The 26,713-nt window shown below is 41.7% G+C and overlaps 1 protein-coding gene across 1 annotated transcript in view; it reads right to left on the bottom strand.

Annotated features, from left to right (window-relative positions):
• arhgef39 (Rho guanine nucleotide exchange factor (GEF) 39) overlaps positions 1-26,713 on the bottom strand; it is an 85,719-nt gene continuing 59,006 nt past the window's right edge. The window contains exons 7-13 of the mRNA XM_078553578.1: positions 22,856-22,926; positions 22,168-22,296; positions 19,191-19,420; positions 17,231-17,319; positions 9,757-9,889; positions 9,493-9,578; positions 1-1,611 (exon numbers count right to left, since the gene is read on the bottom strand). Of these exons, the coding sequence (XP_078409704.1) occupies positions 1,554-1,611; positions 9,493-9,578; positions 9,757-9,889; positions 17,231-17,319; positions 19,191-19,420; positions 22,168-22,296; positions 22,856-22,926 (796 nt within the window). The 3' untranslated portion in view covers positions 1-1,553. The remainder of the gene's footprint in view (positions 1,612-9,492; positions 9,579-9,756; positions 9,890-17,230; positions 17,320-19,190; positions 19,421-22,167; positions 22,297-22,855; positions 22,927-26,713) is intronic.

Here is a 26,713-nt window from a genome sequence, read left to right as displayed (position 1 = left end):
AATATTGATGGAAATTTATTGGTCATTATTATGCAAAGGAAATTATTAGCTACTTTGATAATGACTGATGCAGGATCATTATACAATTAGCACTAATAAAATTGGTGAATGTGCTGCAATTAAGAGCACATAACAATTAAACCATTAATTAAGGCTTCCATTTGGTGATTGAGAGATATTTGTCTTGGCTCATGGAATAGCCGCTTGGAGACTGCTTGTTAAATAAAGATACATTTGGTATTTTCAATGGCACAAATCAAAATTGCGTTCGGATAGATTTGAATCAGGTTCTTAATTGATCATTTGGACGCTGCTAATGAGCAAATTCAGGTAATTCATCGATGACCTCGCTCTTCCAAATTGTGTGAGAAGTATGATCTTCCACGCGCCGCGTCGGGAAATTTGGGCATTCGTAAAGCTCAGTGGGGAGCCAGGGTTGGGGGCACAGGGAGCCAACATTTAGCTCTGTTACATAAAGGCAAATTGGTGTCATTGCAAGCTGCAAAATTCCACACTTAACAACATTTCACTGGCCATTTCCTTCAAAACGATCATTAATGGCTCAATACCAAGTCTACAAAGGTAGGAGCAAATGCAGGTTGCTCTTTGATGGTTCATTTATGTAAAACTGGCAAGTAATACCATACAACCTTTTAGTTATAATCTTGCACACCACTTACAACAAGGAGCATATTTTTGATCTGGTTTTAAGATCGCCATTCATGTCAAACATTTACAGATTTTCAGACTGCTCAGATTTTCAAATTCAACCCATATCAGTGGGCCTCTATTTCCATTTGCTGTTTTATATTAAAATTGGTTTACACTGTAATTGTGCAGGAGAAGGAAATAGGTGGTTACAATTTAGATGAGGAAAGATGGGAGAAAGCTTATGTGGAGCACAAACATCAGTTGGTTGGGCGGAATGGCCTGTTTCTGTGCCATATATCCTTTATCCCATGTGTGAATGCAGCTCAGCAATCCAAGTTCCCATTAACTTTCATATTGCTCAAGTTGCTGATATGAACAGTCATTCTTATTCTCATTTCGGACTTAACTACCAATAAAGCAACAGTGCTAATAACAAGTCCTCCCCAACCTCCAAGACCATGGAATTCAACCAACAAACAGAAAATACGAAATATGATCAAACAGGTCTGAATGATTTGGCACTCGAAGCCCAGTCTGACAGAATTCCAGGGCTACTCCCGATGGAATAGTGAGTTAGCACCTGTGTTAACACAGGCTGCCTGGTTGTCCCTCACTCCCTCCCTATGAGTAGTCCTCATGGTGCTTCACATCACACAACAGCAGCAGGAGGCAGATACTGAGTCACAGAATGAAACCATAGTAGATTTCAAGAGGAGCGTCTTCTGTCAGTCTGGCCAACTCTTCAGTTATCTCCAAACCATTGGTTTAAGTTTCGACTCCTAGAATATTACTTCAAACCAGACATCTCAGCTTGATAGTGAGGAATCCGTGGTAAGATTACAATACATAAAAAACACTCTACATACAAAATGGAGTCCAGTCCTTGTTGATCAACAGTAACTTTAGAGAATGATACAACTGGTGCCCGTCTGCTCTGTTCTGGGTTCAGCATCCTGACGCCTAGAAAAGTCAAGAGAGGTTTTCCTTAACAAAAATAACTAATGATATAGTTACACAAATTGCTAAACAGGATGCATTGCAAATATTACAAGACAGATGAAATTTGATTCTAGTTTCTTTTAACGACTTTTGCCCCTCTCAAAGTCATCGATTACTTGTTGTGGTTTGGCTCAAAAGTACTGATCACTTTTTAAGAATTTCACACAATTGTCCACTTCTCACCTGTAAGCTTTGGTGAGTATTGGCATGCAATGCAGGGGATGGAGAGGGTGCATCGACAGCTGAGCCTGATTTGGCCCTCAACCCACACACATACATACGGAGTTCCAGTATTGCTAACTTTGAGGGGCTGAATGTTGTCTGATTTTCCCCTCCCCAACACAGTGACATTAAGGCTAATTGCAGTGATCCTAGTACCACCCTGGCTGAGATGAACCAACGCAATAAGGACCAGAAAATGAGCCTGGGGTCTTCTGGCTATAGAAGGCTCAGCTACTCTCTTGGGTAAACTCAAAGCATTGAGCAGCAGAAACTGTTGCGACGTGACTGCAAATACCTCTTGGGTCATTCTTTCAGAAGACTGAAGCAAAGAACAAAAGTTTTAGCTTTCCTTATGTTGAAAGGCAGAAACAATATTAGGTCAATGTTTTCTCACAAACTGTCGGACGAATCTGCTAGGTGTGTAAGCACCTAACTCATATATTCCAAACATTTAACCCTCTCTCTAGGAGTAGACAATCCATGTGTCCAATATATTTTGTTTGCATCTAGAAAAGATCCTGAGGGTCTGTACGATGGTGGCTGTATCGGTCTCCTGCTGTTGCTACTGGAACCCGTTCAAAGCAACACTCGAGTCACATTATCCCAACAGCAGCTTAGGCAGTGCCTTTTAAACAACAAAATTCACAACATTATTAGAAGTCCCAGTGAGTAAGGTTGCCAACCTTTTGGAAGATTTTGCACTGGAAGAATCCAGGAAATCAGGAGCATCAACTAGGGCTCCAGGTAGCATTACAATTATAGTCTTTACTGGTAAGCTGCACAGCTTCAACTGGCTAAACTCCAGCCTGATCATCAAGTTCACTTTTACCAATCTGCATTCAAGTTCTCTAGGCTTTGATAAGTCAACATACAACAAGGGTGTGCACTTCACATTGGGCAGGCCAAAAAGCTACACTATGGACTGGCCGATATTTTGATTTGGAAAATGCCAAGCATGTTGATGATTCACTGTGCTCTTCTGAGTGAAGCAGCATAAACCCTAGTTGGGAACCACATTGGCAGAAACAAAGTAAACTCTGGCCAGATGATACAGTTCATATTATATGCAAAGTAAGGGCTGTTCTTCTTAGCGCATACAAGTCTATGAGGAGATTTGATAAGAGGTGCTTAAAATCACTAATGGTCCAGATAAAGTCAATAAAGAGAAATTGTTTCCAGTGGCTGAAGGGCTGATAAACAATGGGCACAGATTTATGATGATTCGCAAAAAAAAGCGACACGAGGAAAATCTTTTTTATGTAACATGTAGTTAAGACTTGAACTTCACTACCAGTTAGAATAGGAGGTAATTGGGTAAATACTTGAAGGAGAAAAAATAGGAGGGAAATGGGTAAAGAGTGGAGGAACGGGGCTAACTAGATTGCTCTTTGAAAAAGTCAAGGAAGACTCCATGGGGTGAATGGTCTCCGCTTGAGCTGGACTATTATATGATGCTGTAACAACAATCCTCCCCGCAGAGTTATGCAATGTACTGCTTAGTGTCGCTACCCAGTTAAATTGGCTACACCATCTACGGACTATGAACACTATGGGTGCTGCTCCACATGCCCAAGAATGAAAAATCCTGAATTTTCTAGGGCTGACAGAGTGGAGTGTTTTGCTTTTTTTCCAAACTATTAATTAATCCACTGACAATACTGGAAAAAAAGAACAGGAACAGGAGTTGGCCAAACAGCTCCTCAAACTTGCTCCACCATTCGATTAGATTGTGGCTGACCTTCGACCTCAATTCCACTTTGCTGCCCAATTTCTATATTCCTCGATTCCCTTGGAGTCAAAATATTTATTGATCCCAGCCTTGAACATGCACAATGACTGAGCAAAGGCTAATTGAATACTCAAGAACTAGGAGTCAATTCAGTAAACAGCAGTGTGGTATTGAAAGAGCTGGTCAAGAGCCCCAAAAGTATTTTTTAAATTTGTTTTTGGGGTGTGAGGATTGCTGGCAAGGCCAGAATTTATGGTCCATCACTAATTGCCCTTGAGCAATGGTGGTGGAGAACTGCCTCCAACAGAGCTGCTTGCTAGGCAATTTCCAAGGGCAGTTGAGTCAACCACATTTGCCGTGGGTCTGGAGTCACATGTAGGCCAGACCAGGTAAGGACGGCAGATTTCCTTCCCTGAAGGGAACAGATGCATTTTTACGACAGTTTGGTAGTTTCATGATTATTATTAATGAGGCTAATATTATATCCCAGATTTATTAATTAATTGGATTTAAATTCATGTCGCCAGAGCATTAGTCTGGGCCTCTCCAGTCTGGTAAACCTTCTCTGATCTGCTTCCAATGCATTTACATCCTTCCTTAAATCAGGTGACCAATACTGTACACAGTATGCCAGATGTTGTCTTACCAGTGCTCTGTATAACTAAAGTGTAACCTCCCTACTTTTGTATTCAATTCTCTTGCAATAAATGATAACATTCTATTAGCTTTCCTAATTACTTGCTGTACCTGCATACTAGCCTTTTGTGATTCATGCACTAAGTCACCCAGATCCCTCTGCATCTCAGAGCTCTGCAATCTCTCACCATTTAGATAATATGCCTCTCTTTTATTCTTCCTGCCAAAATGGGCAATTTCACATTTTCCCACATTTTACTTCATTTGTCAGATCTTTGCCCACTCACTTAACCTATCTATATCTTTTTATAGCCTCCTTATGTCCTCTTCACAACTTACTTTCTTACCTATCTTTGTCTCATCAGCAAATTTGGCAACTATCCCATCCATCCCTTCATCCAAGTCATTTATATATATTGTAAATGGTTGAGGTCCCAGCACTGATCCCTGTGGCACACCACTCATTGCATCTTGCCAACCTGAAAAGGACCCATTTATGCCTACTCTCTGCTTCCTGTTAGCCAGCCAATCTTATAGCAATGCCAACATGTTACCCCGTATATCATGAGCTTTTATTTTACGCAATAACCTCTGATGTGGCACTTTGTCAAATGCCTTCTGGAAATCTAAGTACAGTACATCCACCGGTTCCCCTTTAGCACCTGTTACTTCTTCAAAGAACTCCAATAAGTTGGTTAAACATGATTTTCCTTTCACAAAACCATGTTGACTCTGCCTGATTGCCTTGAGCTTATCCAAGTGCCTTGCTACAGCTTCTTTAATAAAAGATTTTAATACTTTCCCTATGAGAGATGTTAAGCTAACTGGCCTGTAGTTTCCCACTTTCTGAATAGTGGGGTTACATTTGCTATCTTTTAATCTAATGGGACCTTCCCCGAATCTAGGGATATTTGGCCAATTAAAACCAATGCATCAACTATTTCACTAGCCAGTTCTTTTAAGACCCTAGGATGTAGTCCATCAGGAACCGGGCGTTTGTCAGTCTGCAGCTCCAGTGACTTGCTCAGTATCACTTCTCTGGTGAGTTCCTCCCTCCCTTCCATTTCCTGATTTATAGCAGCTTCTGGGGTATTACTTGTATCCTCTATAGTGAAGACTGATGCAAAATACCTGTTCAATTCATCTGCCGTCTCCCTGTTTTCCATTTTCAATTCTCCAGTCTCAATTTCTATAACACCAACACTCACTTTGTTAACTTGTTTCTTTTTAAAATATTTATAGAAACTCTTACTATCTGTTTTTATATTTCTGGATAGCTTTCTCTCATACTCTAATTTTTTCCTTCTCATTAATCTCTTAGTCATCCTTTGCGGTTCCTCATATTCTGTCCAATCTTCTGACCATCCACCTGTCTTTGCACCATTATATGCTTCTTCTTTAAGTTTGATACTATCTTTAACCTTTCTACTTAACCACAGATGGTGCATCCGTCCCTTGGATATTTTCTTGCTTGTTGGAATGTATCTTTTCTGCGTATTCTGAAATATCCCCTTAAATGTTTGCCACTGCATCTCTATTGACCTACCCCTTAACCTAATTTGCCAATTCATTTCAGCCAGCTCTGCTTTCATGCCCTCATAATTGTCCTTATTTAAGTTTGAAAACATGGTCTCAGACCCACTCCTCTCTCCCTCAAGCTGAATGTAAAATTCAATCATATTATGGTTGTTGCTACCTAGGGGCGCCTTCACTATGAGATCATTAATTAATCCCATCTCCTTGCACAATACCAGGTCTAGTAAAACCTGCTCTCTGGTTGGCTTCAGAACATGCTTTTCCAAGAAACGATCCCGAAAACATTCTATGATCTCATCTAGGCTACCTCTGCTCATATGGCTTTTCCAGTCTATATATAGATTAAAACCTCTCATGATTATTGTGCCTTTCTGACATGTCCAATTATTTCATCCTTTATTCTCCACCCTACCATGTGGTTACTGTTAGGGGGGCCTGTACACCACTCCCACAAGTGGCTTCTTGTCTTTATCATTTCTCATCTCTACCCAAACCGTTTCCACATCCTGGTTCCCTAAACTTAGGTCATCCCTCTCTATTGTGCTAATCCCATCATTAACTAACAGAGCCACCCCACCACCTTTTCCTCACTTCCTGTCCTTCCTAAATATTCTGCACCCTTCAATATTCAGGTCCCAAATCCATGTCCTCCTGCAGCCATGTCTCCGTAATGCCTATCAAATTGTACTTATTTATTTCTATGTGTACTCTCAGTTCATCTGTTTAGTTTTGAGTGCTTCGTGAATTCAGATACAGAGCCTTTAGTTTTATCCTTTAATTCTTTTTATAACTTCTAGTCTCATCTGTTGATTTACTGTTAGATTTGCATTCTCTAACCCCTCCTATCATGGTCTGTTTTTCATTTCCTGTGATGTACCTTTTTCTTTTGCCTTGCCTCTACTCTTTGATTTACCACATCTTCCAAACTTTGATCACATGCCCCCAATACTTAGTTTAAAACCCTCTCTACTTCCCTAGTTTTGCGGCTCACAAAAACACTGGTCCCAGCACGGTTCAGGTGCAGACTGTCCCAACGATACAGATCTCACTTTCCCCATTATTGGTGCCAATGCCCCACAAACCAGAACCCACTTCTCCTACACCAGTCTTTGAACCATGCTTTCATCTCCCTAATCTGATTTGTTCTATGCCAATTTGCAAGTGGCTCAGGTAACAATCTAGAGATTGACCTTTGAGGTTCTGCTTCTTAATTTGGTGCCAAGATCCTCATACTGGCTATGTTGAACCCCCTTTCTTGTCCTGCCTATGTCATTGATACCTACATGGACCACGACAACTGGGTCCTCCCCCTCCCACTGCAAGTTCCCCTCCAGTCCTGAGCAGGTGTCCTGAACCCTGGCACCCCAGCCATCTGGACTCACCCTCTTTACTGCAGAGGACAGTGCCAATCCCTCTGGCTATACTGTCCCCTATTACCACTACATTCCTCATTACTCCTCCTGCTCGATTGGGCTTCCTGTACCTCGGTGCCATGGCCAGATAGCTCATCGACCCTGCAGCCCCCACTCTCATCCAAACAAGCTGAAAAAAACTCAAACCTGCTGGACAATTGCAAGGGCTGAGCTTCTGCACTCCTGCCCTCTGGGTCCCCTTGCCTGCCTCATTTGCAGTCACACCGTCCTGTTCCTGACCAAATCAGAAGACCCTATCCTATGGGGTGTGACCGCCACCTGGAATAAAGTGTCCAGGTAACTTTCCCCCTCCCTGATATGCCGCAGTGTCTGCAGCTCAGTCTCTAGCTCGATAACTGAGCCGAAGTTCTTGCAGCCACAAGAAACTTACTGCAGATGCGTTTGCCCTGGATCACACTGATATTCAGAAGCTCCCACATCCTGTAATCGCAGCACATCACCTGCCCTGCCATCTCCAATATGTGCTAATTAATTAATTGCTAATTAATTTATAATTAATAAAGCCTACACCCCCAATAGGTTTTGGCACTGTCAGTAAACTTTAAAATACTGATAAAACAATACAGTACTTACAGTTTCTAATAATACCAGTTACTGATTTACCTGCTCTTTCTGCTGCCCCAAAGTGGAAATCAAATACTGGAGGCTGAAAAGAGTACAAGAGAAAAAAAACACCTCTTCCCGACCCTTCACCGAGTCCCCACTCAGCACACTTTACTTCCTGCAGTAAACCTTACCTAAAGCATCTCTTTCCCCTATGCACTGAATTCCTGCTTTGAACCAAATTCCCAATTATATGCACTTGGCATTTATGTCACTCAGGTGAAGTCACTCTCACTGACCATGCGCCTCTTACTGACTGTGCGCTTTTAAAAGTCCCATTCTTATATAGAGCTGTGATGAGTCACTCTCTAGCTTGGCTTCCTGCTACAGTAATCAACACGTATTCAGGCAAAGGCTTTCAGGTGATTGACAGAAAACTGCCACTATCAGGCAGCTGCCTATCTAACTGGGCAATTTAACTTATTAAAGGCTATTAGTTGTAGGTCAGAATCTGACTCTTACTCTAAAATTAAACTTGAAAAAGATTTACCTGAGAGGCTCCACGGATGGGTTTTATGTGGCTTGGCAGCCTTTCTTAGATTACTTTGAGGAACTACAGTTCTCTACTTTCATATGACTGACCTTAATTAGGTCGTATGTATTATATCAGGCGAAACTATATCGGACCTATGATTGTTGTTGATTTTCTTATTATTTACTATTGGGGGGGCGCTGGGGAGGGCTATTTTTCTCTTCCCTTTTTATTCTTATTCCCCCTGCTTCTCTTTTCCTTTCTTTCTCTTTCAAATGCGAGTGTATTGAATTATTGCTCTACAGTAAGCTTTTTTTGGTACGCTTACTCATTATGACTTGTTAAAAAATATATTTTAAATAAAAAATTAATTATAAAAAATAAAAAAGAAAAATATTTACCTGTTGAATTCCCACTTTGAAACAAATTCCCAATTATACTCACTCGACCTCTGTCTCACTCAAATGACATCTCCCTCATTGCCCGTGCACCCTTACTGAACTTTTCTTTTGATTACTAGTCCAGCGAAAATACCACTGTGCCATCGCCTGCGGTCCGGAACCGGGCGCTGCAGATACCGCGGCCCGGGACCGGGTGCTGCAGATACCGCGGCCCGGGACCGGGCGCTGCAGATACCGCGGCCCGGGACCGGGCGCTGCAGATACCGCGGCCCGGGACCGGGCGCTGCAGATACCGCGGCCCGGGACCGGGCGCTGCAGATACCGCGGCCCGGGACCGGGCGCTGCAGATACCGCGGCCTGGGACCGGGCGCTGCAGATACCGCGGCCCAGGACCGGGGGCTGCAGATACCGCGGTCCGGAAGCCGGCGCTGCAGATACTGCAGTCTAAAATTAGCACTGCAGACGAGAAGCCAGCACCACAGATATGGGAGCGTAGAAACCAGCAGTGCAGATATTGCAGAATTGAAACCGGCACTGCCAGACTTAAATAAAGAATCAAATTCAGATATGTGTTCTTTGGAGCCACCTAGTGGAAATATTGTCAATGTTCAGCATAGTCTTTAAGTGCTTAAATATTCAGTAAACCTTTCATCCAAAGAAGCTGCTTTAAGTTCAAAAGAGTACCTAGAATACACTTGTGGGATATAGGATCAATGCAATAGCCTGAGTACATTCAGAGAAAGAGCAAAACAGCACACTGTGCAATAACACAAAAACTTTCAAACAAAGGATTGGTTGAGATTACAGTACCTCATAGTGGCATTTGGCTCAAGTCTGATTCGTTTCGCTGTTGTCCCTTCATTCATAGGTTGGCTGTTTGCATTCATGTCCTTCACCTGGTGTTGACCAGAAGTGGGAAAATAGATCACTTACTCAATGGGAGTTTTAACATTGCACTGCCTATGGTAATCTGTTACTCACAAGCTTCCTTCAGTGACAATAAATTAATTCAAAAAGTCATCCCTTGGATGTGGCAGCTTTTAGTGTTCTACATTTCCAGAAATGAATTCTTACCAAGCTTCTCTTGCTTCCACTATTAGGGGTAATCGAGGTGGTTTCCGATAGTGTTAAGTTTTTGGCTGACCGGATGGGCCTTCTTGCTAGGTTATCCTTCCTCTGTAGGATGATAGATCGGGATCTCAGCTGTCTGTGGCATTACAAGTAAAAAGAAAGTTCGATCAGTAATAAGTTGTTGCATCTCTTCTGCCTGCTCAATACTGCCAGAAATGAGATCGGCCGTAGAGAACATGTTAAGCCGCATATTTCAGGCAGGTCGTCGCCACATTAGGGTTTAAACATTTTCCTCAGGTCATTAACCTTCACTTTGGAAGGTCAAAACTCAATTCCAACTCACAGGATGACAATAAGGTTTCTGATATTAGGGTCCAAGTAAAGGTTTCTGAAATTTGGCTCTGAACTAGGTGTCTATTCTGAAAGCCAGTGAGATGGTCACCTTTCTATAATGGACACTAACCCCACCCCTCGAGGATTACATGGAGTTTCCACCTTCCACTTCTCAGGACATCCCCAAGTGGCTTTGCAACCACTACATTTCTTTTGGATTCCAGTCACTTATTTTGCAGGTATACGCAGTAATCAAATTCTGCACAGCAAGATCCCACAAACAGCTTGATGAGATGGAGATAGTATCAAACTTAAAAGGAAAAGCATATAGTTGCGCAAAGGCAGGTGGCAGGGTCAGAAGATTGGACAGAATATAAGGAACAGCAAAGAACGAGAAAAGAATAAGGACGGAAAAATTAGAGTATGAGAGAAAGCTAGCCAGAAATATAAAAACAGATAGTAAGAGTTTTTATAAATATTTTAAAAAGAAACAAGTTAACAAAGTGAGTGTTGGTCCTACAGAAAGTGAGTCTGGAGAATTGATAATGGAAAACAGGGAGATGACAGATGAATTGAACGGGTACCTTGCATCAGTCTTCACTATAGAGGATACAAGTAACATCCCAAAGTAGCTATAAACCCGGAAATGGAAGTGGGGAGGAAGTCACGAAAATTATAGTCACCAGAGAAGTGATACTGAGTAAATTGTTGGAGCTGTGCGCTGACAAGAGCTCGGGTCCTGATGGACTTCATTCTAGGGTCTTAAAAGAAGTGTCTAGTGAGATAGTTGATGCATTGGTTTTAATTTTCCAAAACACCCTAGATTCAGGGAAGGTTCCATCAGATTGGAAAACAGCAAAGGTAACTCCACTATTCATAAAGCGAGGAAGACAGAAAGCAGGAAACTACAGGCCAGTTAGCTTAACATCTGTCGTAGGAAAAACATTAAAAGCAATTACTAAAGAAGTTATAGCAGGGGGCTTGGATAAGCTCAAGATCATTGGGCAGAGTCAACATGGTTTTGTGAAAGGGAAATGGTGTTTAACCAACTTATTGGAATTCTTTGAGGAAGTAACATGTGCTGTGGATAAAGGGGAACCGGTGGATGTACTGTACTTAGACTTCCAAAAGGCATTTGATAAGGTGCCACATCAAAGGTTACTGCGGAAAATAAAAGCTCACAGTATAGGGGGTAACATATTGGCATGGATAGAAAATTGGCTGGCTAACAGAAAGCAGAGAGTAGGCATAAATGGGTCTTTTTCAGGTTGGCAAGATGTAACGAGTGGTGTGCCACAGGGATCAGTGCTGGGACCTCAACTGTTAACAATTCATATAAATGACTTGGATGAAGGGATGGTTGCCAAATTTGCTGATAACACAAAGACAGGTAGGAAAGTAAGTTGTGAAGAGGACATAAGGAGGCTATAAAAAGATAATAGATAGGTTAAGCGAGTAGACAAAGATCTGACTAATGGAGTAAAATGTGGGAAAATGTGAAATTGCCCATTTTGGCAGGAAGAATAAAAGAGAGGCATATTATCTAAATGGTGAGAGATTGCAGAGCTCTGAGGTGAAAGGGGTTTGGGTATCCTAGTGCCTGAATCGCAAAAGGCTAGTATGTAGGTACAGTAAGTAATTAGGAAAGATAATAGAATGTTATCATTTATTGCGATGAGAATTGAATACAAAAGTAGGGAGGTTATGCTTCAGTTGTACAGGGCATTAGTGAGTCCGCATCTGGAGTACTGTGTACAGTATGGTCACCCTATTAAAGGAAGGATGTAAATGTGTTGGAAGCAGTTCGGAGAAGGTTTACCAGACTAATACCTTGAATGGATGGGTTGCTTATGAGGAAAGGTTGGACAGACTAGGCTTGTATCAGCTGGAGTTTAGAAGAGTAAGAGGCGATTTAATTGAAACATATAAGATCCTGAGGGGTTTTGACAGGGTGGATGTGGAGAGGATGTTTCTTCTTGTGGGAGAATCTAGAATAGGGGTCACTGTTTAAAAATAAGGGGTGACCCATTTAAAACAGAGATGAGGTGAAATCTTTTCACTCAGAGTTGTGAGACTTTGGAACCCTCTCCTGAAAAGGTGGTGGTAGCAGAGTCTTTGAATATTTTTAAGGCAGAACTGGATAGATTCTTGGTAAGCAAGGGGCAATAGGTTATAGGGGGTAGGTGGGGTACAGATTTGAGGTTATTATCAGACCAGCCATGATCTTATGGAATGGTGGAGCAGGCTCGAGAGGCTGAATGGCTTACTCCTGCTCCTGGTCCGTATGAATGCCCAGTTAATGCATCTTGATGGTTTTGATAGAGAGAATTGGATCTTGGCCAGGACTGAGAGGATGCCACTGCTTCCCGATAACTAAGTGTCTCTGGAACCTTTTCATCCACCCAAGTGGGGCATCGGTTTAACATCTCTTGTGATAGCTGTAGCACGTTGTGTTGGTAGCACACTAGTCTCTGAATCACATGGGAACACCACCACTTGGAAATTCACCTCCAAGCCACTCACCATTCTGACTTGGAAATATATCGCCGTTCCTTCACTGTCGCTGGGTCAAAATCCTGGAACTCCCTCCCTAACAGTACTGTGGGTGTACCTACACCACATGGACTGCAGCATTTCAAGAAGGCAGCTCACCACCACCTTCTCAAGGGCAACTAGGGATGGCCCAGCCAGCGAAGCCAACAACCCGTGAATGAATTTTTAAAAACTCAGGCAGTGAAACACTTCCTCCTGTACAGCACTGGAGGATCAGCCTAGATTATACACTCAAATCCTGGAGTGGGGTGAGCTCTCAAACATAAGAGTGTTATCACTGAGGCAAGTTGACACTCGAAGAAAACTACTATGTCAAACATGAAATCAATATTTACATTATGCTTCTTTACTGTTATCTGCAGGCAAAGGAAAGTCTGCCATTTAATCAAGCTTATTGCAATACAGGGGGTTCAATTCCAGCTTTAAAAGGTAAGGTAGTCGAGTAGTTATGTTGCTGGGCTAGTATTGCCCAGAATGAGAGTTCAAATCCCAGCATGGCAGTTTGAGAATTTAAATTCAGCTCCAAAATAAAATCTGGAAATAATCTGAAGTCAGTAAAAGCTGCCTGAGTGTTGTATAAATTAAACTAGTTCGCTAATGCCCTTTAGGGAAGGAAACATGCTGCTTTTACCTGGTTTGACACATACCTGACTCCAGTCCCTCACCAATTTGATCAATTCTTCATTGTCCTCTCAACTGGTCAAACAAGAATCACATGGACTACTACACTTCAGGACAAAGGCCCACCTGCACCTTAGCGATGAAAAGGGGGGACGGACAATAAATGCCACCCTTGCCCCGACGCCCACAGCCTGAGACTTAATTAAGAATAAAACCACCCTTATCTTTCTCGGTTTTTGAATCTGCTTTTTCTGAACCCTGACTGCACTCATTTGCTGAGGCTTTACAGGTGATTCTGTGATTGAGCGGGGAGTGAGGTTCAGAGTGGGGAGTGATGTTCAGAGCGAGCGTGCTTTGGCTAACTGTCGACTGTCATCTGCAATTTTCAGTGAGGTGCTCCCTATGAGTATTGCCCTCTGCTTGGAGAGCTGGATTGCAGTTATCCAGTTACTTAGACTGCCCAATTGGGACTGATTACAGCAAACCCCTTGGCCTAGAGCAACTCATTCAAAATGTCAAGTCCAAGGCTCTGACCTTTGTAATTACAAGTGTCAAATACAAGGTATTCATATTCCGCCTGAAAATTCTGTGGGGGTATCATTACACTGATTCCTGGATTATTGGTTCCAGTCTCTGATGGAAACCCTACTGAACTGACAATCAGCCGCTTTGCAACACAGAACTTGAATGTTGCTGATTGCCCATACGTCTCAACTATTGGCTGATCAAACCAAACAACATATTCCTTCGGTTATCTGTGATAGGCAGGGTACAGGCCATACTCAACCAGCTTGTGCTTACAAAACCCAAAACAAAACTTCTATCTTTAGATGCGATTCCATGATTGGGCAGCACTTGCTGGGCAATACTGACTGCACTAATTGTTACATTAATAATCAATTTAAGATAATCAGTTGATCTTGTAACATGGCTCATTTATACTGCCTAGATGTGACACACATTCATACACAAGGACAAATTGTCTGCAAACAAAACCTGTTCAAACCTTGCACCTTTTTGAATTACCTGGGAGCTTGGAGAGTCTTAAGTTCCCCATTGCTTTCTCCATTGCACTGCTTTGGTCAATCAGAATCAACTTGCCAACCAATCAGTACCCTTTTCTCTCTAGTATAAATTGTTATGCTCGTTTGAAATTTGGCATTCTTGTGTTTGTCCTGATTAGCGAAAGATGAAAAGCTTTGGCAACATGTCTCTCTTTTCACTGATATGACAATCTTTGGCTGGAAACTAAAAATGTGCACTTTCTTGCCCATGAGCAGAAGAAAATATAAAGAGCGGAGGATGGGAGGAGTTTAAAGTGATCATGGGAGGCAACAAAGGGATTGGATCATGGTGACCAATGAAAATCGTTTGGATAGATAAATGCACTGAAGGATGGAGAGAACAAATGAAGAATCAATTCTTCCTTCAAAGTTGATCATAGTAGTTCCTTTCTTAAGAAGGGATATCTAAATAGCCATTTCGTACACACGACACGAGTCTTGGTGATCAAGTAACTGAAGATGATGCACCTTCTTTAATTACCAATAAGCACCACCTTGGACATATTTTACTTCCCTTCAATAACAAACATCCTTCCTCACCTAGTCTTGATCCCAGTACACAAAGAGGAAGATGCTACGGTGGAGAATGAAGAGTTAAGTTCAACTTCACAGACAAAAAAAACCCAGATTAAAACATCAGATTAGTCATGGTGGAAAGGGCACCGAGCCTTGCCTTTCTAAGTATCTTACAGTAAATACAAAGGCAAAATTACTACTGGCTGAAAAGTTGGCCATGTCTCTGATTTGTCTACTTGGCCATTGTGCACAATGAATTCCTTTTGGGATGGGTGTCTAATGCAGCCATTCTGTACTATTAGTTGCCTGCAATCAGCAACAAGATGAATGGTCAGCTAACTATTTGTTGACAGAGTTGGGCATGGGAGAAACGGGGGTCCGGGCATGATGAAGACTTTTTAGTCACCTTCAAATGGTGTCATGGGGAGTGGGGGGTCAAGGAGGGTAGTTGGGGAGTCCAGTAGGGGCTCGGGTCAGTACCATAGTTATCCAGGAGCTAGAAGTGGTTTTAATTGTAACTTTTCCAGGGTAACTACTCTGGTAAGACAGTTGGACCCATCCGAAGCAGCGGCTTAAATCAGAGTATTGAATGGTTTCTGGCGCAGGGTAATTGCCCGTCAGAACTTTGAACCTCCTGGGCAATTGCCATGCAATCCCTTGCAGGGGGGACTTCCGGGGCGGACGGCCAGCGCATCTTTGGAGTACCTCCCGCATATGGCGCCTCAGAGAATGGAAGTTATGATTAAACTTTAACTTGGGAAACAAAGCATTTTAACCTTATTAGTCAAACCGTGGCAGTGTTTAAGAGGAGCTGAATTTGGCCAAGTAAGGGAGATAGGGGAGGTCAGCTACGAACAACGCCACCAGTAACCACATGTAGTGCAAGCGTCACACTGAAAGGGAGCATGGATTGGGGAATTTGTGCTCCAGTCTCGTCTATGGCCACACACTCCCTGATGGAGAATGGATAGGTGAATTTACCCAATAGCTTCCACTTGGTAAAGTTTTAAAGGGAACAAGATCACAAAATGATTTCCCCTTTGGATAGTCATTTGTCACATGGTACAAGGAGGTAAAGTTAACAAAAGACTTGTAGTACTACGGTACTATGGGGGACGGTGGCATAGTGGTAATGTCACTGGACTAGTAATTCAGAGACCTAGGCTGCTGCTCTGGGGATGTAAGTTCAAATCCCACCACAACAACTGGTGGAATTTAAATTCAATTAATAAATCTGGAATAGTCTCAGTAATTGTGAACATGAAACTATCATCAATTGTTGTAAAAAAAAAACCCATCTGGTTCACTAATGTGCTGGAGGGAAGGAAATCTGCCACCCTTACCCAGTCTGGCTTACATGTGACTCCAGGCCCTCAGCAATGTGGTTGACGCTTAACTGCCCTCTGAGATGGCCTAGCAAGCCACTCAGTTCAAGGGCAATTAGGGATGGGCAACAAATGCTGACCATGCCAGCGACACCCGCATCCCATGAAAGATTAAAGGAAAAAAAAGTTTATTTCATGTCGGTCTAATTAAAGGGATCACATTACTTGCCTTTTGTGTGTGGAGCAATAATTTGAATGATATAGTCAGTAGCAAGAAGCTATTGAAGACACTAATGACACTGCTTCCAAATTAAATAATTTAATACTGTACATGGTAAATTATACATCGCTGAACAAAAGGGGAACTAATTTGGCACTCCAAAGGTTAAAAATATTTCTGTCACTAGGCAAGGCAGCATTAAATAAAACATTAATTAACCATAACTGTTCTGGGCCTTTAAGCAAAACTTCCAAGGTCTTTCTAACTGTGGCTAACAGATGTTCTGACAATACCATCTTTAACAAGGCAAGTAAAGGGAAACTTTTAACAAGATGCTCTCCCTCTTGTAGCCAATCTGCTGCTTTACACCCTGTAGTGTGCATTTTATAGCAGGCCTCTTTCAGGTGGAAGGGTTATGCAGACTTACCGTCTGAAACAGAATCTACTCAGGGTTCAAACTGTGACCCTGCCGGCACAGATACAGCAGGGGTGACCTCAGTAATGACCAGTGTGCATCCACCACGAAGCTGGTCAGTGCCAGCTGATTAAACTTTAACAGCATCCCTTGTGCGATAAAGGGCAAAATGACAACATTTCCCCATCGTCAATGTGTCTGTATAATAAACTAATTAGTAAACCACACAGTCTGTGGAGCTTTTAATGAGCACTATCGGCTGACTTCTGTAATAATAACCCACGTCTGGCCCCTTTTGGGATTCAATTAAGGGAAAGACTGTCATACGCTCGGTCTGGCTGATCAATGAATCCATTCCGACCTTTTGTCGGGAGTTCTCCTCAAGGTCAATGGCAGCAGCAAGGACAGCCAGCTTGCCAAATCTACCTACCCAATGGCAGCAGACAGGCATCGGTACCAGTCGTTGATGTCCTCCTGGTCATTCGACATCATGAGGAGCTTCTCCTCAAGAAAGGTTAACTAAAAGACAGATTTAAAAAAGGGCTGATTAGATTTCATTTCTAGCACTTCTGCCATTTAAAAGCAGCCTTTTGAACTTTTACACAGAACCCAAAGAAATTATGATCGTCAATAACGCAAAGTCCTTCAATTTATTCTTTCTGTGGATCCTTCATCATGAAATATTCAAAACCATTTAAGAATGCAATAGCACGTTATCATCAATAACCATCATTGGCATTTTAAATGTGCAGCAAAGATTAGTCCCATCAAATAAAATCACCAATCTGTCTAAAGACAACATTTCTTCATTATAAAAATAAAACAGCAACTTTGCACCTTATGAGGAAGGAATAAGAAGTCAACAGACACTACAGGATCATTTACTTTAGACTGACAAATGCCTGGATTTCTTGGTGACACTTTTCATTAAAGTACAACAATATCTGAATGACCATAAGGAGATGGTCAGCTTAAAAAAAAGATATTTTGGTGTAAAATACATTCGCAATGCGGAATTCAAAATGAATAAAGATTTCAAATGTGCTGTCATCAAATGTATTATCTAATTATGAAGTTCACTGAACAGGCCAAGTGAAACTGTTGATAATATTAGTTCCTTGCCTTCTGGGAATACTTAAGATTTATGCACAAATAGATTCAGCGTCTGTGGAAACACAGTAATTAAGAATTTGTCAAGGAAATTTGACTCTCTGGGGCAGAAATTACATTGTAACACACAAACAGCAGTGCACCAGCATTTGTACTGGGCATAATTCAGGTTGATTATTTATACATCAAAAGCCGTCTGCAAGCTGCAATCTAAAATGAAAGCGCCAGCACATTACAGATTGCAGAGACTACTGAATTCTCCTTCAAATCTGCGTGTGAAACTGGAAGATATTTTCATGAGGCATTTCATTTTGCATATAAATTGGAGCGTAGATTGTGCCTCTGAATTTACTGCTGTCAAATTTAATTTCTCTTTAATTCTTCAAACTAAGATGCGAGTGGCTCACAGTGCTGACTGCAATTTTCAATGCTTACAGGTAGCTTCCAGATTGATAATCTGCCTTCATGAGAGAAAAAAAGAACATTGATATCATTGCACTATCACCCTATATGAATTTTGCTTCACAGGATAATAGGATGATGAAATGCCAGCAGAGTTATTAGAGAAAGCCAACTACTTAAATAAAGTGGTTGACAGAAATGGCAGAGACAGACTTGAACACATAACTAGCTCCAAACATTTAAGCTTCCCTGCAGGTGAAAAACTGAAATTCTACGCTTTTGCCTCCCAACATATACATTTTTAAAATCAATAAAATTATGCAATCCAATTATGCAATCCACACTTCTGATTTTATCTATTAAAATTATCTGGTAATTACTTTATGAATGAAATGGCTGAAAAGGAAATTGCCTTTGATATATACATTCAGAATTATTAGTTAATTAATACCCAGGTTTTATTGAGCTTCACACTTTGAAGCACTCGACAGTCATCTTGTAATGGAACATTAACCCACGTCTTGTTTAATATAATCACGTTAGTTTGCTTTGTGCCATATTTTGAAGAAGCAATCGTACTCATTGCTAAGATTTCTGTAAAACGATTGGTGATAAAGTCAAAGAAAAATAATTATTAAACGGTTTACAAAGTCATCAAAAGAGGTAGACTTTATGTATCTTATGAAAAAAGTAGAAAGGGGGTGGTTACTTGGGAACAAGCGCTAACGGCTTTGAAAGAAGTCAGTAAGTTGAGTAAAATACTTTCAGGTAGGCAATCTATCAAAAATTACTAGTCTAGAAATCCATGGAGACACATGAATCTCATTGACAAGTGGTGTGAATCAGTATTAAATGCATGTTTTAAAACAAAGACTTACACTAATAAGCCCTCCCTGACTCTTGGTGTGTCCGAAGACTTTCTCTATAGTGCCCTCGATCAAAGGGTAGGCCTTCTGCCAGGCAAACTTGTCGGAATGCACGGGGTGGAGCGGGTGGCAAGGTTTGGTCATCAGGAGGATATCAGAAAACAAAAAGAACATTTTGTGCTTCAATTCCTCGCCCTTAGATGGCACAATCGCCAGCCAGCCCTCACGAATGTATTTCCTTCCTGTGATAACACAAGAGGAAAGTTGTTAAAAACAAACTTTGCACTAAGTATAAAGGGCTTTGAGGTTTACCTCTGTAGCTTCACTGGAGAGTGCAGGAATTCCACAACGGACCTTTCTTGTAAAAGAAAGTCTGCTCATAGATAAAAAATCAAAAGGAAAATTCTCACCAATCAACACAATTCATCTCACCAGTTTGCTTTATCTTACTTTTGAATATTCTTAACCGTTATCCACCCAATTGCAGCTTAGAATTTCAATTGTGAAACAGCGAAAATACATCTTTGATGAGACACCCTGATTCCCCAGAACCCGTCCACCATCTACAAGGCACAAGTCAGGAATGTGATGGAAGGCTCTCCACTTGCCTGGATGAGTGCAGCTCCCACAGCACTCAAGAAGCTTGACACCATCCAGGACAAAGCAGCCCGCTTGACTGACACCTTATCCAGAAAAATTCCCTCCCTCCACCACCAACAATCAGTGGCAGTAGCGTGTACCATCTATAGAATGCACTGCAGAAACTCACCTAGGTTCCTTAGACAGCAGCTTACAAACCCACGACCGCTACCATCTAGAAGAAAGGCATCTGACACATGGGAACACCACCACCTAGAAGTTCCCCTCCAAGCCACTCACCATCCTGACTTGGAACTATATCACCATTCCTTCACTGTCAGTGGGTCAAAATCCTGGAACTCCCTCCCTAACAGCACTGTGGGTGTACCTATACCACAGGGACTGCAGCAGTTCATGAAGACAGCTCTCCACCATCTTCTCAAGGGTAATTAGGGATGGGCAATGCCCACATCCTGTGCACTGAATAAAACAACAAAAAAAGCCATCTGCGTTTAATAACCCAGGCTGGCTAGAAGGAGATGGATCGTCTGCTATTACAAAGGTCCCGCAGCCATCTCGTGGTTGAGACTTTTAACAGTCTTTGGAATCCAGTTGATGGATACACATCCTTTGGTAAAGATGGTGGAGAGGTGAGAGTCATGTGGTATGGGCCTCTGGCTTGTGGAACAAGTAATATCGCCTTGCTGAACTGCATAGCTCAGTCTGCTGTTTACTACCTAACGAGTAGCCTCACAGACAAGGAACTCTGCCCAGGTGGAATGCCTGGCCCCCATCTACACAGCTTTTGTTGGAAGTTCTGTGCCATCGCCTTCAAGACTAATTCATCTCTGCATGCCTATCTCATCATGCAAAGTCAATACCACAACATCAGCTTTCAGCCCGCTGCCCTCCGTGAAGGAATATCCTTTGGACTTTGATTCTGGACTCTGGCACTCACGTGAACCATTATCTAGTTTCTTTGTGGTCTCTGTATTGTAAAACCTTCTTTTCTCTATCCCTCACTTTACTGTCTACGTGTGGAGGCGATATTGCAACCCTGCTTTCGCATTTTGAGTGTATGCAAATATACTAATCCTTTGAGCTCATCCTATCTCAAGTTTGCTGTGGGGTTATTATTAAAAAATTGGGTCACACAAAAACCAAGGGGTTGGTAAATACGCCACCACTTATAAAGATGGAAACAAATCAAATCACTTGTTTATGGGTGGGAGGAGAAATTAGTGCTGTTTAAATTAACCCCCCTCCTGTCTGTAACACACAAAGACCCATTTTGAATGAAGCCAGCAAAATGCAATGAAAACCAAAACAGAATGGCAAAAAGTGCTATGAATTATGAATATTTCTGAACCTAACAGTGGCCTTTAATAACTATTTCACATAACTAAGAAATTAACATTTACAACTGCAAGGTTTTAGTCAAAATTCCCTTTAAAAAAAGGCTTAAAAAATACTTTGGGGTCTGAATTGCAATGGAAACACAGATGTTCATTATCAATGATTCATTTCATACTCAATGAGTTGTGAACCTGTCCATTATTGCCCTGGTACTTTAAGCATGACTTTGAAAAGAGAAAGTTCAAAGAGCAAGACTTTCATGCTACCCTTCCCATGTCAAACACTTTCAACTTGCGCTTTCAAAGTGAAACTCAGCAGCTGTTCAAAGGGCTGTGGGTTTGCAGGGGGCAAGGACAGAGCAAAAGGTTGCACTGCTAAGTCTTAGAACTTCCCAGCAGTGATATCTTAAACAAAAGGTAAAACCCACAAAAATTAAAAGCATATTGCATTGCTAGAAAATACTTGCCTTTGCCTAACATTTTTCAATCGCGGGAGGAGCGATGGGGGGAAAAAAAAAGTCATCTCTTAATATTAAATCAAATGAGAAGATTGAAATTGAAAAATCCCAGAGAAGTTGGCTAAGAATACTTATGAAGTGCCTACCAAACATCTAATAAAAACTGTCTTCTACATGCCGGGTATTCATCTTTCTCTCACTCTCTCTCTAGCCTTTTTATCTGCCTGCCCACAAGATTTGGAGCACCATTAATTGGTCCTCAGGGAGGTTGACAGGCCTCCGCTTTCATGACTGGGCTCTTTGTGCTTTTTCACATGTGGGCATCGCTGAAGAGATAAACAAAAGGAGGAAGTCTGGAAAAAAAGACAAAACTGTGCCTTCAATAATCTAGGCCGAAAGCCTTCAGAATTTGTCGGCTTGCTGGTGAATAAAGTTAAATCAATTCATTGAAGCCTGCGACTATTTTGCATTAGACCACTTTGTTAAGGTTCCTGTAATCATTCTTGTCACTTTGGATCACCTTCTCCCACGTTTCTGCAATGTTCAAGATCATTTCCGTAGGAAAATAAAAAGGAATTATTGATCACAAGAACTAACCTGGAGCTAACACCTTGCTCCTTCGTCCTTTCAGCAATTTCTGTACTCTCAGCACCTGCAGGTAATTTTCATGCCTCCGAGCCTGGTCTTGAATGTGCTGAGAAACTTCGGAAACTGCTTTTACTGCATCTGTTGTTCAGAAAAATCAGCGCAAGCATTTTTAAAAAGTAAATTTGTATTAGGAGGAAAGAAACAGACACCATTTACTCGATCTTTATAAGAATTGCATTTGCTGAGTGAGGGGGGGGCGGTGGGGTTCAATTATCACTGCTATGCAAGTAATAAAATGTTACTGCATTGCTTTCTCGACTTAGACTTTCCCCAATGCTTGTCCGGAGGTTGAAATTGCAATTCTGTGTTCAAGCCCCCTCGACGGGGAGCAGCAGAAGTTGGGAAATTGCAGGCACAGGCCATGATTTTGCCGCAGATGCATTCACTCTGAGCTTTAGAGTGTTTGTTATCACTTAATTCAAAAATATTACATAGAAGAGATATATATATATATATATGTATTATACACACACACACACAAACTTTTCCTGTAATGGTCGATGGATAATCTTAAGCGTATCTTCTGATAAATCGGATATTTATAAAAGCTATACCATCAGATTTACTGAAAAATGCATCTCGAATGACATTTCATTGTGATGATTTTAAAATACAGGGAAGGAAAAGTGAATCTTACTTGTCAGCTGCTGAAATTCAGGGCTGTTGGGGCTGGTGTTTTCAGCTAAATCTCGTAACAAATGTTTGTATCTGAAATGAAATTTGATTTGTTTTAACACTCTTACTGTTACCTACAAAAGAAATGTAAATAACTTGTTGGCAACGAAAAAAAAACATGCAGGCATTCACCAGAGAACAAATTGCACATTTTCACTTGTTGTAAAGCAGTTGTTGAAGAGAATGATAAACAGGAGAGGATCTAGAAGTAAATGAATCAGCTATAGAGTGGATGGCAGAAGTGAAGCTGCCGATTTTGTTCTGGGAGCATAATTTAGCATGCCTGTGGTCCCATGATTTGTTGGGGGAGGCGGTTGGGGGGAGGGGGGCGGTGGTGAGGGGGGGACGTGGAGGGAGGCAGGACTGAAGGCTCCCCCTACACCCCACGTCCACCTGCCAAAAAGCTGGGACTCAAAAATGAGTCTGAAGAATAGTTTGAAAGAGAAAAGTCTGAAGGATGAACAGAGACAAGTGCCTATTTCAACCTGAGAAAATGCATTAAAATGTTGCTGCCACCCCAAGGTGTTTTCTTTTTCACTGCCCGTTATCTACACAATTAGGATCAGCATTTTTACAAATAAACCTCCGCTTCTAGTTTACTTTTCCTGACCCTTTAAACTAATATTTCCTCCTCAAGGATTTTAGGTAAATGTTTGAATTTTTTTTCCCCCAGAAGGAGAGGCACAGAAAGGCTGGGGGGGAGGGATGATGTGGCATCTCCTGAGTTTTTCTGTCATCCCGTGTCTTTTAGGCTGCTTCAAACCTGTTGAAACGCTCCCAATTATGCTGCAATATGCTTTGTGGCTTCTGGGAAAGCAAGTTTAAAATTGACATTTAGAATTCTTTCTGCCCCTTTATTTCACTTGTATCCACACCACCAACCAGCTTGCTGGCAGGACAGGTAAAGAGATTCAAAGGTGGCTCTCATTAACACCGATACTGTGTCTGCAATGTCAATGGGAAACTGCTTTTGCTCTAGGTCAAAAAGAAATGAGCTCACAGCAGGGGAGCACCAGCTGCAACCAGAACATCCTCCCAAAAACAATGATAGAAATTCAGCATTACTGAGTTCTCTCTCCTTACCCAAATATCTCCACTGATGCTGGCACAAGTGCAAGTAGCCCTTTGATATGAGTAGCCAATCTTCACCAGAGAGCCTGGGCTGTGGTCAGTCAGCTGTAGGGGCATCACAGCCAAGTATGATTCGACCCACCCCTATTATCCCCAGAAGGGAAGGTGGGGGAAGAAGGGACGAGAGGGGTTTATATTGGGAAGGGACAGAAAGCAGGCACCCTGATGCATTTCCCCTTGCGTTTAGACATTTCATTATCAAAATGTTAAGATTTCTTTTCTCTCAACTGTTGAATTTCTGCAGTTTTAAAGTGGAAAATCGAAGAATTTAACATGTAGAGTTTAACCACAGGTCCTTTCCTCGACACAGTGTACAGTCAATTACACTCCAGGATTCACATGCACCAGTGCAGCTCACTACAGGTTAGTCTCTTAAAATACAAAGCGCTGGATATTGAAAAATTCCAACAGGTATTACTGATGGCTCGATAGCCACAGATGAAGGTCCGTCTTCCCATGATACTTCATACACCCAATAAAATCCTAAACTCCCTCTACTGGAGCATCCAATTGTTTCATAAAGAGATAAAAGGTTAAAGGGTTTCTGCTTCCAGTACTCTGTTGAACTCCAATACATTGATAACTGCACCGTTTAGAGAACACAGTACATGAGATGTGTAGTATTTTTCCTGTATCAGCTCTCATTCCACCCTTCACTAGTTTGAATTTATTTCCCCTTGCCTTAACTATTTTAACTTATATAGTCTGTGAGACAAGACTATTTTTCATCCCTTTAACTGTCTCCTATGCCTCTGATAAAACCACTTCTCAGATGTTTCCTATCCAGGCTGAAAAGCCCAAGTCTCTCCAGTCTTTCCTCTTAACTCAGATCTTCATCACGAGCTCAAGCTAGTGACTCCGCTTTGCACTGTTCTCAGTGCTTATGTATCTCCCCCGTGACTTGACAATGTGAACTTGATGCCTTACTGAATGTGTGGTCTGACCAGAGTACAGTACAGTCTGATCAGAAATTCCTCTGGCTTGTATTACTCAGCTACGTAGTTTAACATGACATTGGTTTTGCTAACTGCTGCTCTGTTTCTTGGATATTGAGACTCCTAGGCCTCTTTCAGCCTCATCCTTAGCTATTATAACACTATTCATGGAGTGTGTGATAAAGGCTTGCAGGCAGAAATATTTCCAAACTTAAACTGCCCAGAAAGTAATAATTGTTTCAAACATATTACCAGAGGCAACACAGCAGCAAAGTTAAATGGCAATATTAAGAGGCAAATATGACAAATGCACTCATGGTTTTAAGATGTGACATTCTGATACCAACAGGTTATGCATCAATGCTCATGTTTCTAATTAAAATGGAACCCAATGACACACTATTACTGGGGAATATCTAATTTGTGGTCATCATCTGTTAATGATTGAATGGAAAAATAATTATTTCACAAGTAACCAGCATTTTAAGCGCTTGTGTAACCTAAAAAAAAAATGAATACCATCACATGAAACCTCCAAAGCATGGGGAGGGAAGGTTAGGGACTGTTAGGAGGGGGCCTGAAGAAACTATGGCTCAAATTTTCACTCATCCCTTACCATCTGAGGCCTTTCATCTCTCTTCCTAGATTTGTGTCTCTCGTGTGTCAAGGTTCAAGTTTCCGCTCTGGTTACAAGCCCACAAAGGGTCTACCCATGGAACGGGAGCTTACCTGTTCTTTCCACAAAGGCTGACCAATCCGCTGAGCATTTCCTGCATTTCCTATTTTACTTTCAGATGTCCAATGATTGCAGGTTTTTGGTTGCATTTTGTCCACAACAAGAATTCCACTTTTGGAAACATAGCAGGATGCCTCGCTGGGTTCTACAAGTCAATGAGGTGTGGAGTCTCTAAGCTAATGTATTTTTAGGATTATCAATCTTAGCCCCAGAGATAAAGAAATGTGATAGATCACAGACCAAAGAGTCTATTTCTGCCACAAACACCTATAGTTTGGCAAGATAACAAAAAGTGTAGGATGAGATGCAAATGTTCATCTCTAGGAACGTGTATGCCCAGCAAAGGGCGAGGTGAGGAGGAGGTAAGATACCTTGATCCAGCTGGAACTACTTTTGAAAGTCCATCAAAATGACCTTGAAGAAGAGGTACACAATCTACGATGGCAATGCACGGGACAAAGATAAAGACCTGGACAACTCCAGAATGCATTGCACAGGAGGCTGTTTTGAGATGAACAGAGAGGACAGGGTGGCCAACACTGAAGCGATAAGATGGATTGGCCTCCATCCAATAATAGAATCTCTTGCAATAAGAAGTTTGCACTGAACAAGACAGGAAGGCTGCAAGACAAAAGTAATCAATTTTTGAAGGCGATGTCTTGGGTTCCTGATGAGAAAAAGACCCTGTGAAAAGCTGGAGTTGAGCTAGTGGTACCTTTCACAAGAACTGAATGGAAGATTATAGGCAGGAAACTATTTGATCTGCTGGGGAAGAGATTTTAATGATGAGGTCCCATGGTATTGATGGCCAGCAATGTTAAACCTCCTACACCCAAATTTGGTGATCTGTCCTGTACAATCTATGCCTCCTTTGTGAAATGTTTGCTGGAGCATCTTTCATATAATGGAATCAAAAACACTAAGCATCATTCGAAACTATTATCAGAAAGAGTTTAGACAGAAAATGCACCAAAAGACTTGCAATTTTTTTCGCCAGTTATGTCAACAGAAAGAAGAG

The sequence above is a fragment of the Cetorhinus maximus genome, chromosome 12 (genome assembly GCF_964194155.1).
Source record: "Cetorhinus maximus chromosome 12, sCetMax3.hap1.1, whole genome shotgun sequence".
Lineage (NCBI taxonomy): Eukaryota > Metazoa > Chordata > Chondrichthyes > Lamniformes > Cetorhinidae > Cetorhinus > Cetorhinus maximus.
This window is presented reverse-complemented; position numbering and strand designations above follow the sequence as displayed.